Here is a 14,548-nt window from a genome sequence, read left to right on the forward strand (position 1 = left end):
GCCACAAATTCGAATTAGTTTTCTTTAGAATGTAAAATGGATATAGAAAATACTTAATATATTAAAAAATTTATAATTTATATTTTATGATATTAATTTTAAATTTTTATTATTTTAAATTAATATATCAATAAATATAAAAGAAGTATGCAAAAATTATACTAATAGATTCGCTTGAAAAAAATACAAAATAATGAAGTATTAAAGCAATGATATTTTGAAAAAGGTTGCATAAAATCTTAAACCATTAATTAATAATTATCAAATTAATTTAATTATTAATTTTATATATAAAATAACTACATATTATAAAATATCTTTTGCACGTGCAATCACTTTCAAGACTAGCATTTAAAAAAGTCCACAAGCAAAAGCTTTCCAATTCCAAAATTGTGAACCCCACTCCATCTGGATAATATTCCAACCATCCTACACGGTGGTTGTGGCACATTTCAGCATTTGATAAGAACTAATAATATTTAAATAAATATATAAATATGATTATTTAAAAAAAAACTATAAAATTATTATAAATTTATAGGATCCATTTATATGCATATTTTTATTTATTAAAACTCACATGTAAATTCATTCATTATTAGATTGTCACTTTATATTTTATGTAAAATATCTCATATAGAATAACTACTTTATTATATAATTAGAAAATTGTCCGTTAATAATTTTCTATGATAGACTTATCTTTTACGGATGAGTTTTAAGTTTTTCTTTTTCTTTTTAAGTCTTGGTCACTGGGCCAAATTTGTCCAATCTCTTTTCAATTGGAATTTAAACAATAAACAACTTCTAGTGTAATTTTGATATAAAATATATATCTCAAAGTAAATTTAATTAAATTAATTCGACGGTATGCTTTTGCTATAATTTGAAGCAATATAATAAAGTAGAATGAAAACATAAATATTGATGGTCTTTTTTACTACTTAGACGCAAAATTAAAAGAATTATGAAACCCACAATTTCACTCTATGCTATAGTCATGTGAATATTCATGAAAAGTTAACGATAGTTTAAAATTTAGATCATTTACAGACTTGTGATTGAAAATACTCTAAAATTTGTCGCTTATTTTCAAGATGTTACCTTGAAAAAAAGAATTGTCTTGTTTATCGATTGTCTACAATATGTTGGAAGATATTCATCTAATTGCCTTTTCTTTTACGTGGTCCAAATTCAAACTATTAATTAAGTGGAAAGTAGCATGGACTTGGACCAAAACTAAGAAAAAAAAAAAACCAAGGCTGTAGCCGCCATATTATACTATTGCAGTGCATTACGTATATAGAAGCATGAATTGCCAGTAAGAATTAAAAATTCACAATCCTAAAGATTAGTACCTAGTTGATTGCGAGCATGGTGATAGCGCGCAAGAGATCCCTTCAACATGTTTATGTGCTTGCTACAGTGCTCCTGTTTTTAGTGCACATCAAACCGTCCCTTCACTTCAACCATGGATGCATTGAAAGGGAGAAACAGGCACTCCTTAGAATGAAGGATGACCTGATTGATGACTATGATGTTCTTTCTTCTTGGGGGAGAGAAGAAGACAAAAGAGATTGCTGCAAATGGAGAGGCATCGCTTGCAGCAACATAACGGGTCACGTTATAGAGATTGATCTTACTTATGAGAAGCCCCTGAGAGGTAAGATAAGCCATTCCTTGCTTGAACTGAGACATCTTACTTACTTAAATTTAAGTGGGAATGATTATGGTGGAACTCAGTTCCCAGCTGATAATAATGGTTCCTTCTCCAAGTTGCGATACTTGTATCTCAATTCTGCTAATTTTTCTGGAACCATCTCATCTCTGCTTGCCAACCTCTCCAGCTTGCAGTCTCTTGATCTGAGTCATAATAATTTTCATGATTTAGCCAACACTGACTGGCTTTTTGGTCTTTCTTCTTTAAGTCACCTTCGTCTGGATGGCAATCACCTTGTTAGGCCCAGTGATTGGTTATCAATAGTTAACAAGCTCCCTCATCTTGAAACCTTGAGCCTGTTCTCGTGCTTTTCTGGGGATGTGATTCCTCTGACAATTTCCCCAATCAATTCTTCTTCATCTCTTACTGCACTCGATCTCTCTGATAACAACCTTGTGATTCCTTCGGTATACCCATGGTTGTCTAACATCAGTCGATATATTGAAGAATTGGCCCTCTCTTCCAACCTCTTACAAAGTTCAACTCTAGCTGAAATTGGGAACATGATTTCTCTTCAATGGCTTGATCTTTCTAATACTAGAATTGCGGGCCCTATTCCAAAATCCTTCGGAAACATGTCTGATTTGCATCTTTTAGACTTATCGGACAACCATCTCAGCGTACCATTTCCTGATTTGATTCAAAATCTATCTGGTTGCACGGAAAAATCACTGGAGGTTTTCATATTGATTGGAAATCAATTAACAGGTTCATTGCCCGATCTTACAAGATTTTCATCTTTAAAGGCACTATATCTCACAAACAATCGCTTGAATGGGACCATAGAGAAAAGCATCGGATGTCTATCCAAGCTTGAAAATTTGGGACTCGGCTGGAATTCATTGAAAGGAGTCGTATCTGAAGACCATTTCTCAAATCTGTCCAACTTGAAAGAGTTGGTTTTATCTGGTAACTCCCTCATTTGGAATGTGAGTCTCGACTGGGTACCTCCATTTCGTCTAGAAACAATAGGTCTTCAGTCCTGCAATTTGGGACCTCATTTCCCTAAATGGCTCAGGAGTCAGAAGAATAATTGGCTGGATATCTCTGACTCTGGAATTTCTGATTCCATTCCCAGTTGGTTCTGGGACTTGTCCATTGCTCGCCATTTAAATATTTCCTATAACAATTTGAGTGGGACGGTGCCTTATATTTCATTCAACCTTCATTCTTCTTATTATCTTTGTGTTGATATAAGTTCTAATCGTTTCCACGGTCCGTTGCCTTTGTCTTCTAAAACTGAAACAATAGATTCGCGGTTCATCTACCTTGACCTCTCAAAAAACCTATTTTCTGGAGTAATTCCTGATCCTCTGATTCCCATGAAAAATCTGGTGTTTTTTAGTTTGGCTGGTAACAATTTGATTGGGAAAATTCCACCCTCCATAGGATCATTTCCAAAACTTGAAACACTGAATTTGGGAAACAATGTGTTATCGGGACCATTACCTTTGTCTTTAAGGAATTGCACCAGATTGAGATTCATTGACCTAAGTGGTAACATATTGTCCGGAAATGTACCCACTTGGATAGGAGAAAGCCTAAACTCTTTGCAATATTTGAGCCTACAATCCAATCAATTCTATGGAAGCATCCCCTCTCAGCTGTGTCAATTAAAACATGTTCAAATCTTGGATCTCTCTGTAAATAATATCAATGGAATCATACCATACTGCCTCAATAATTTAAGTGCCATGGCTGATGGGAATTCAACTACAACAATCGATCATGAATATGTTATATTAAAAAACAGTTCGATGTTGGATCATTATATTGATGCAGCATTGGTCCTTTGGAAGGGCCAGAATCACGTGTTGGACAAAAATCTTGGACGATTTAGGATAATTGACCTTTCAAGCAATAAAATAGGAGGAGAAATTCCAAGGGAAATATCAAGCCTCTCCCAGATTAATCAATTGAACTTGTCGAACAACAAGTTGATTGGTGCAATCCCTGAAGAGATTGGTTATTTGAAGACAATGGAATCACTCGATCTGTCTCATAATCAACTATCAGGCACAATTCCTGCTAGCATGGCTGATTTAAATTTTCTTAGCACCTTGAACTTGTCATATAATAATTTGTCCGGGAGAATTCCATCAAGTACTCAGCTTCTAGGATTCAGTGCTTCTTCATTTTCTAACAATCTTGCACTTTGTGGGTTGCCTCTTCAACAAAAGTGCCCGGGAGATGATAGTCAAGTTTCACAACCCAAACTTGATGGCCGATACAATCATGAAGATAAACATGAATTCTGGAAATGGTTTTATGTTGGCACGGGTCTCGGATTCATTGTAGGCTTCTGGGGAGTATCGAGCACTTTGCTGTTAAAGCGTCCTTGTAGACATGCCTTTTTCCAACTCTTGGACAAATTGGGAGACTGTGTTTACGTGAGAACAGCAGTGTACAAGAGAAGATTGCAACAGAAATTTCGTAGCTAGGATTCTTCGCTTCTTTTGAAATGGTTGCCAAGGTAATGTTCTTACTTCTTTTGATTCTTTCCAGTGTGAATTTGACTAGGAATTATTATTACGTCTACTTGGGGTAGAGAGTAGAAGTAACTTCAGTTATTCTGGGAATAGAAAACAGAAGTACTAAAACATTGACAAATAATTTTTATGTTGTATGTACTAACTATCTATCTTTTTTTTTTCTTTTTCTCTCTGTTTTCTGATATTAGGTTAAAAGTTACAGCTGCTGCTGCTGTTGTTTCTGAAAAAAGTTAGTTTGTTTGTCCGATGGTGAAATTTCGTATAAACAGTGTGCTGTTAGCCGGTTGCTTCAGTACGTTAACTTGTTGGTCATCATTTTGTTTGTATTTTGCTTATGCAAGAATGAAAATTCAGAATGTTATAATGTAATAATTTAATAAATCTCAAAATCTTCTTCAACCTTCCCCTTGTTGCTTAGGCAATCGATCAAAATTGTGAATGTTACCACATCTTGTAATATTCCTAGTCCCACCATTTGATTGCAAATTCTCGTAGCTTTCTTCCGTAATCCTAATACGCAAACCCCAGAATCAATGAGTTTCAAGAGACTAAATCAATGAGTTATATATTTTTAAAAAATAATAATAAAGGATTTTTTATTATAAAGAATTAATTAGATGATTTTATAATTATAATGAAAAAAAATTGCTTTAGTAGATAATTTACAATCATGATACTTAATTTTCTTAATATTAATTTTTTTTTTGAATTTCGCTATTCAGCATATTTACATGTTAATCTGATATTTCTAATCATATGGCCTTTGAATTATAAATGACAGAATATTTACATGTTAATTTATAGCATTAAATAATAGTAAGTTGGTAAAATTCTTTGAATTATATATATATATAAATTGTTTGGTCTAATTTTATGTTTTATGTGTGTGCTCAAGCATCTCTTTCACCTTCATGACATTATTTGGAAGAAAATTATTACTTCCGATGCCATTATTGAGAATGCCAGTCAACTTAAATTAAACATTTCATTGTCCTGTGTCTCTCCATAGAAGGAATTCTGCTAGTAACTTTGCATTATAGAATTATCTTTTTGTGCATAACTTTAGTTTTTCTGCTTTTGAGTCTTGGTCAGTAGGCCAATTTGTTCAATTTCTTTTTAATTGAATTTTATATTATCTACATTATTGAAAGTATTTGTCTCATTTTCACATATACTCAAGTTATACAATCATATTTGACAAAAAAAAAAAAAGTTATACAATCATAAACCCTTTTAGTTTGAAGAAGACACAAATCTCTAATAAAATATGTATCTCATAATAAATATAAATTAATTCCTGTACTATATATTGCAGTAATTAAAAAAAAATAAAGTAATATGAAAACAAGTTATGAAGCCCTCAATATTGTTAAGATGGATGCACATTTAAAATGATAGCAAATTTAATTTTATGTTTCAAATGAAAAATTATAAAATATTAATATAATATTAAATTTAAAATATATCTTCTTTTTTTAATTCTGGTGTATATATATAAAATGAACTCGAACAATTTATCACTATGACTATAAAATATTATGAAATTGTTATGCAGAGAAAATTATGATGATTCAAAATTTAGTTCATGTATAGACTTATGACGCAGATTAAAAACATATTCTACATTCTAAAATTATATCTCTCATTTTCAAGATTTTTTATTCAATAGCAATTAATTTCATTGGATTTGTAGCATTCTTTATTTTCAACAATATTTTAGGAACACATTCACATATTCATCTCATTGCCTTTCTTTTTCCTTCCTTCATAGTGGAAATAGAAACAGGACGACTTGGACCAAAGAAAAAAAGACTGTGACTGCCGCAGTAGACTATTGTAGTGCATTGCGTATAATCGAAGGGAGAAATTCTTGCCTCTAAGCATCAATTGCCTCGAATAGAGGTCAGTAAGAATTCAAAAAAATTAACTTGTAAGAACCGAGAATTAAAAAAAAAAAAAAGTTAAAATAAAATTTTAAATTTAGTTAAATCTGATCTATAAAATTAATTTCATTTTTAAAATAAAATTCTACAAAAAGATTATCTTATTGCAATGCCCTTAAAGTGGCAAAAATAATAGTACAAAACTAATTTAAGACACAAAACTATATGAGAAAGAATTATCATAAAAACATTTCTATGATTAGAAAAACATTATGAAATTGTCATGCGAACTTTCGCAGAGAAAATTATGATGATTCAAAATTTAGATCATCCATAGACTTTTGATGCAAATTACAAACGTATTCTACGCTCTAAAATTCTCTCTCTCATTTTCAAGATTTCTTATTCAATAACAATTTCATTGGATCTATAGCATTGTCTATTTTCAATAATATATTCTTCAGCAGGAGCTGAAGAATCAACATCCGTGCACGTAAAACAATTTCTAAAAAAAATAAATAAATATATTTTCAAGCAATTATGGTACTCAATGAATGACAAATCCAGGCTTTTTACCATACTACGGAATCTCTTAGACATCAAATATATAGAATGATAATCTAATAATGAATAAATATATAAATATATGTGAATTTTAATAAATAAATATGTAAATATAAGTGAATTTCATATTTTTATAATTATCTTACAGTTTTTATTTTAAGTATAATCATATTTATATATTTATTTAACACTGTTTATTCATCGTTTTATAAAAATCTGACATGAAATAACTATTTTAGTATATAATTTCTTATGGCTGTGGTCTCCTTCACTGCGCCGTCCTTGGCTTCAAAGCGGTGGTATTTTTACCAAATTCGATCTAATCAGTACTGTTTATTGCCCTTAAAGAAATGATGTGCTAAAGTTGCTCTTATCAGTCCCAAATTATATTAAATAATAAATTTAATGATTATTTTAAAAGTTATGTTAAAACATAAATGATATTTTAACTTAAATTTCAACTATTTAAATATAAATATCATTAAAAAAATTTAGATTTTTGCAAAAAAAAAAAAAAGAAATTGTATTTTAAAAATTACTTTTCATTATAATACTCCACATTGAATCAAACATGATATGAAAGTAAAGAAAACCATTCTTAAATGGATTGAAACCAAACCTCATGGTGTAAATTCAAACTATTAAGTAAATAACAAAGTAACATGAAGACTTGGACCAAAACTAAGAAAAAAAAAAAAAAAGCTGTAGCTGCCGTATTATACTATTGAGGTGCATTACATATATAGAAGCATCAATTGCCTGTGTGAATTAAAAATTAACAATCCTAAAGATTAGCACTTAGTTGATTGCGAGCATGGTGATAGCGCGCAAGAGATCCCTTCAACATGTTTATCTGCTTGTTACAGTGCTCCTGTTCTTAATGCACATGAAACCATCCCTTCACTTCAACCATGGATGCATTGAAAGGGAGAAACAAGCACTCCTTAGGATGAAAGATGACCTTATTGATGACTATGATATTCTTTCTTCTTGGGGGAGAGAAGAAGACAAAAGAGATTGCTGCAAATGGAGAGGCATCGCTCGCAGCAACATAACGGGTCACGTTATAGAGATTGATCTTACTTATGAGAAGCCCCTGAGAGGTAAGATAAGCCATTCCTTGCTTGAACTGAGACATCTTACTTACTTGATTTTAGGAGGGAATGATTTTACTGGAACTCAGTTCCCAGCTGATAATAATGGTTCCCTCTCCAATTTGCGATACTTGGATCTGCATTACGCTAACTTCACTGCAACCATCTCTTCTCTGCTTGCCAACCTCTCCAGCTTGCAGCATCTTGATCTGGCTTATAATTATTTTAATGATTTGGGAAACATCGAGTGGCTTTATGGTCTTTCTTCTTTAAGTTACCTTGATCTGACTGAGAATCCCCTTGTTAGGCCCAGTGATTGGTTGCAAATAGTTAACAAACTACCTCATCTAGAAGTGTTGTGGCTACCCTCGTGCTTTTCTGGAGATGAGATTACTCTGACTCTTTCCCCAATAAATTCTTCTTCATCACTTATTGCCCTCTCTCTCTTTGGTAATAACCTTGTGATTCCTTCAATATACCCATGGTTGTCTAACATCAGTCGAAATATTGTAGATTTGGATCTCTCTTCCAACCTTTTACGAGGTTCAACTCTAGCTGAAATTGGGAACATGATAATCTCTTCGACTGCTTTCTCTTTCTAATGCTACAATTGTAGCCCCTATTCCAAAATCCTTCGGAAACATGTCTCGATTGTATTATTTAGACATATCGTACAACAATCTCAGTATACCACTTCCTGACTTGATAAGAAATCTATCTGGTTACACCGAGAAATCACTGACCTACTTAATGTTGGAGGAAAATCAATTAACAGGTTCATTGCCTGATCTTACAAGATTTTCATCTTTATAGCAACTATATCTCAAAGACAATCGCTTGAACGGGACCATAGAGAAAAGCATCAGATGTCTATCCAAGCTCGAAGTTTTGGCACTTGATTGGAATTCATTAAATGGAGTCATATCCGAAGACCTTTTTTCAAATCTGTCCAACTTGAAAGTGTTGGATTTATCTGGTAACTCCCTGATTTGGAATGTGAGTCTAGAATGGGTTCCTCCATTTCATCTAGAAGTAATAAGTCTTCAATCCTGCAATTTGGGACCTCATTTCCGTAAATGGCTCCGGAGTATGAAGAATTATTATTGGCTGGATATCTCTGACAACGGAATTTCTGATTCCGTTCCCAGGTGGTTCTGGGACCTGTGTTATGCTCCTTACCATTTAAATATTTCCCATAACAATTTGAGTGGGACGGTGCCTCATATTTCATTCCACCTTTCTTATTATAATTTTCTTGTTATTGACATAAGTTCTAATCGTTTCTGATGCATGCATTTTATATCATCATTTAGGTATAATTTTTATACATAATTTATCCTTGTTTATAGCTATTACTATAGATATTAGCATATATTTAGTCAATTTTGCCTTTTTACACTTCTTAGTTTAATTTTTGGAATTTATTTATTTTGTAGGTTAAATTTAGAGAATTTTGGTATATTTTGATTAGAGCAGCCATTTGAAAGAAATTAGAGTTGAATTGCAAAATTTTGAAGTTGAGTTAAAGAAACAGAAAGTTGCACAATCTATGACACATCTTGTTTCACAGGTTGTGTCGTTGTCAGATATGAAGTTTTTCTCGGGCAGAAAGTTACACAACTTGCGACACAAGGCACAACACAACCGATTCAGCTTGTGTCGTTTTAATGAAAATGGCTGACGTGGCACTTTCATCCCTCTAATTTAATACATCACTTTCTCCAGAATCTTCTGCCTTTTAGCCCATTCTAGGACAGACCTCTGAACCATATAAAAACTTCTTTTTCTCTTTTTTTCCACAAGGAGAAAAAGAAGGAGATTTTTGCAAGAGAGAGAGAGAGGAGGAGGAGCACGTAAGATCGTTTTATAGCTGCAGCAGATGACGTTTTCTGCAACACTCCAGTAGCAGATTCTTCATCATTTTACTGAGTTTTCTGTCTCTTAGCTTAGATTTTCATTATTTCTTCATTTTATACTTGGGATTGTCTTGAAACCATGATTTGTGAGTAGATCTTTCAGATTCTAGAGATGGGTTTGTAAATATTGCTTTGTATTGTGGTTTTTGAACTGATTTAGTCATTTAAATGAGATTTGCTACACTTTGATTTATTGCTTGTGAGCTTGTTGCCTTGCTTGATAAATGAGCCCTCATTAAGTTAAGTTTTAATCCTTGACAAATGGACTGAAAAGTAAATGTTTGAGATAGATAATCTTGCAATAAACTTAATTTTCTTGGTTTTGGAGATAAGTTAAGAGGATTAAGGGGACTTTTAAAATCAATTAGAGTTTTAATTAGGTTTTTATCAAGTTTAAAATACCATAAAAACATGGTTTGATTTGATGAATACCAACTTTAAAATGCTTGAAAAAGGTTTCAAAGAACTAAGAATTGATTTCCCTCAAAATTGCAATTCTCATGTGTTTGGCTAAATTGGGGACAAACCACATGCAAACAATATTGAAAACCCTATCTCTAGAATCACTTTAATTTTTATTGAATTTAGATTTAATTCTTCCCAATTTCATAATTAGCAATTTCAATTTAAATTTTGGTAATCTAGTTTAATTAATTTAATTAATTGTTTGATTTAGCTTAAATTCCTCAAATACCAATTTTAATTTTAAATTTAATTACCAATATCTTTAAATTTCAACATTCTAATTAGCTTATCCTTTTATTTTCAATTTAAGCACAATTTCCTGTAGGAACAATATTATTTTTTAAATTATACTACTGTGACCTGTACACTTGCTGAAGCTATTTCACAGCTAACATCAAGTTTTTGGCGCCGTTGCCGGAGAATTGTTTGTTTTTAAGTTAGATTTTAATTGTTGTAAGCTGATTAGAATTTTTATTTTCTTTTATTTTCACTGTTGTTCCTTGTGTTTTTCAGGTACTTTTCTTGTTTATGAGACGATCGAAAAGCACAAGTGATACTCAATTGTTGTTCAACTCTGAAATTGAAAAATTCTATCGAGCCAAGAAAAAGGAATCTAAGAGGAGAAATGAAGCAGAAAAAGAAGAACAACAAAGGTTTGACCAAAAGGAGAAAATTGAAAATATGAAAAATCAAAATAGAGCTATTGGTGGAAATAATGGAGAAAATGAGCAAAATAGGCAGAATGAAGTTGTTACTCAAAATGATCCTCAGAGAAGATCCATGTTATATTATGCTTTCATAGATGTGCATATGTGAGAGATAACTGACCTATCATTGGAGCTAATCAATTTGAGTTAAAGACTGGTCTCATTCAAATGGTTCAGAATTCACAATTTTGAGGTAGTCCACTTGAAAATCCTCATTCTCATTTGAAGAAATTTTTGATGATATGTGGCACACAAAGACAGCCTGGAGTTTCAGATGAAGTGATTCGGCTCACCTTATTTCCATTGTCTCTTCGGGATTCAGCATTAGAGTGGTATGACTCACTTCCACAAGCTACTATAGCTACTTGGGAGCAGCTATCTCAAGCTTTTCTATCTCAGTTTTTCCCAACTAGGAAGACCACTCATTTGAGAAATTTGATGGTAGCTTTTAAACTAAGGGATGATAAAACTTTGTCTGAATCTTGGATGAGATTTAAGGAGCTTGAAAGGCAGTGTCCTCATCATAAAATACCCAAATGGATGATTATTCAGAATTCTACACCAGAGTTACTCCAGCCATAAGAAACACAATTGATTCACAAGCAGGAGGAGATTTCATGAGAATGACAAGTGAAGAATGCTATGATCTATTAGAGAAGATTGCTCATAATACCCATTTGTGGGTAAATCCGAGAGCACTTGAGCCAAAGAAGGTTGGAATTTATGAACTTAACTCAGTTAGCTAAATGAATGCAAGATTTGATCAATTGACTCAGCTTCTTAGTGATTTTTGCACAAAGGCAACAGTCTCAACTCCTACAACTATGCAACAAGTTGCCTACACAGATGGAACCCAAAGTTGTGGAGTTGATTACTCTTCTTATGGTGATGATTATTTACAAGAACAAGCTACTTATGCAGGAGGTTATCAACAAAAACCTATGGGAAATTCTTACTCTAATGTGAACAACTCAACATGGAGACCACAAGCAACTTTTGCTCAACAAGGTCAAAGCTCAAACTATGCTTATAACCAGTAGTATATGCAGTAGAATAGGCCTCAGTTTCAGCCTCAATTTTAGCCCACAAGGCAGCCACAACCTGGATATCAAGCAAGAGCACAATAATCCCTTCCACCTCATGAACCGAAGCCAACCTTGGAAAGCATGATGGAGAAATTTTTTGATGAGCAACGCAAGATGAATAGCAAATTGGAGGAAGAAATGCAACACGAGATAAACCATGGATCAATTACAAGCCCACAACCATATGTTGGAGACTCAAATGGCTCAACAAGCAAGCTCATTGGGAAGCAAATCCTATGGCAAACTACCTAGCCAACCACAAAACCCTCATAAACAATGTAAGGTTGTGACCTTATGATGGGTGTGTCTGCAAGTATACGGGTCTTATCAAGTAATAAAGTGATAAGTAAAGTATCGTTCCCACGAGAAATTGTGTTTGAGTACTCGATTATGGTTTTTTTTATTATTTAGACTAATGGCAATTTATAAGAACTAAATTTACTAAATGCAGTAATTTAAATAGAAAATAAAAAAAATAGGCAATGGGTAATGTAAATAAAGTTTTAATCTAAGCAAAAATTAACTAAATTAATAATGGGCAAGCAAAAACAAAGACTAATTGATACTAAAAATGATTTCAGAATTGGAGTTTATGAATTAAATCTATTGGGATTTGTCTTGGGTCATCCAATTTTAAAAGAAAATAGAGTTTGAAGGTGATTGATTCTAAAATCCTTTAATATCTTTTTCAAGCAAACCAAAGAGTATTTTAAGAAAACCAAACCTACTTTCGTACGATATTTGATTAACTGAAAACCCATTAAGTTTTATAATCAATCAATGAATCCTCTTAAAACCCTAGTTTATTCCTAAATCTAGGTAATTTCAAGTTCTAATCCTTGATTATCTATCAAAGATTTTCTCCTTTCGGTCCTTCAATCAAATATTAAAAACTAGACCCAATGGGATCCAACATTAGGTAAGTCATAAAGCACACAAGAAAAAGAATCAAAACTCATATTTATATAAATCTAGATAAAACCCAATCTAAATCCACAAATAAATTCAAAACATTATAACCCAACTCTGAAATCTTAGAAAAACTATTCTATCATGGTAAAATTTACAAGAGAAAATGATAAAACTAACAAAAGAAACATAAAAATAGACTAACAATAGAAAAATCCAAGGGAAGTAGAGCCCAAAACTCTGAAAAACTACAGGTAAACATCACTTGGTAGCAGCTCCCCAGCAGAAATGGCATCCTCTCTTCTCCTTCTTATTCTTGCGTTTCTTTTTTTTTGTTCTCTCTTTCTCCCACTTCTTCTTGTGGTAAAAACTAGAAAATGATGCTTTTATATGGTCCCAAAAGTTACCCTAAAAATGGATAAGAGCCAAGGAGTGGAAAGAAAATGAGGTGCAAAAATATCCAGGTCAGCAAAGCTGTTCACGTTTTGGGCAGTCTGCTTAGGGTACTGCTTACCCTAAGCAACATCTTCAGCAATTTTCGACCTCTGCATGCATTGTCTGCTTAAGGTTAAGCAGACCCTCAGCAAATCTCGACAGTTTTAGGATAAAATGAGTTTTTCTGCTCATGTTTGACTTCCAGCTTGACATGAGTTGCACCTTAAGCACTGTTGCTTACCCTAAGCAGGATCTCAAGCACATTTCGCCCAACTTGATCTTTCAAGGATTGATTTCTTCAACTTTCCTCCATGCTTAAGGGACTCCAAATTTCTTCAAATCACTTTCTAATGCACTCATTGACCCTCAGTTTGCCATAAAAACCTATTAAAAATAACAAAATTACAAAAATCAAATATGAAGTAACTAAAGTTAATAAATAAGCTAAAATAAAGCTAAAAACATAAAATATACTAAAATATAAGGGCAAAATGGATGCAAAACTATCCTAAAATGCCTATATGAAATGAGTGCAACACCTTGAGAAGTGGTAAGAAAGTTGATCAAGAGAGTGAAAACAAGAGAGAAGAAAAAGAGAGCACAAAAGAAGAAAATTCAGTTGAGAGCAAGAAAAATGAAAAAGAAGAAGAAAGCACAAGTGCGCAAGATGAGGGAGAGAAGCCATACATCCCACCTGAGCCTTATAAACCCACCCTTCCCTACCCTCAAAGATTCATCAAGCATAAACTAGATAAACAATTTGGCAAATTCCTTGAAGTGCTAAAGAAGTTGTATATCAATGTGCCATTCACTGAGGCACTATCCCAAATGCCAAGTTATGCCAAGTTTTTGAAAGAGATTCTTACCAATAAAAAAAAGGCTAAAAGATTATGACACTATCAACTTGGGAGAGCAATGCGATGCTATAATTCAGAAGAAGTTACCTCCCAAACTCAAAGATCCGAGTGTGTTTTCCATTCCTTGTCATGTAGGTGATAATTGTGTGGCAATGCCTTATATGACCTTGGAGCTAGAGTTAGCCTAATGCCTCTTTCAACATATGAGAAGTTGAATATGGGAGAGTTAAAGCCCACAAATATGTATCTTTCATTGGCTGATCGTTCAATTAAGTATCCAAAAGGCATTTTAGAAAATGTGCCTATCAAGGTTGGGAAATTCTACATTCCGGTGGACTTTGTCATTTTAAATATGGAAAAAGACACAAAAATTCCTATCTTGTTGGGAAGACCCTTTTTGGCAACAACTGGTGCATTAATT

The 14,548-nt window shown here is 32.8% G+C and overlaps 1 protein-coding gene and 1 pseudogene across 1 annotated transcript; both read left to right on the forward strand.

The window, feature by feature from the left end:
• Positions 1–1,287: 1,287 nt before the first annotated feature.
• On the forward strand, positions 1,288–4,611 carry LOC110658304 (receptor-like protein EIX2). The gene is made up of 2 exons (XM_058131134.1): positions 1,288–4,193; positions 4,401–4,611. The coding sequence occupies exon 1, from the start codon at positions 1,375–1,377 to the stop codon at positions 4,159–4,161; it is 2,787 nt and encodes a 928-aa protein (XP_057987117.1). The 5' UTR covers positions 1,288–1,374; the 3' UTR covers positions 4,162–4,193; positions 4,401–4,611.
• A 2,862-nt stretch (positions 4,612–7,473) lies between these two features.
• The window catches only part of LOC110658343 (receptor-like protein EIX2), a 42,154-nt pseudogene continuing 35,079 nt past the window's right edge, over positions 7,474–14,548 (forward strand).

This window comes from Hevea brasiliensis, chromosome 12 (genome assembly GCF_030052815.1).
Source record: "Hevea brasiliensis isolate MT/VB/25A 57/8 chromosome 12, ASM3005281v1, whole genome shotgun sequence".
In the NCBI taxonomy this organism is placed as follows: Eukaryota; Viridiplantae; Streptophyta; class Magnoliopsida; order Malpighiales; family Euphorbiaceae; genus Hevea; species Hevea brasiliensis.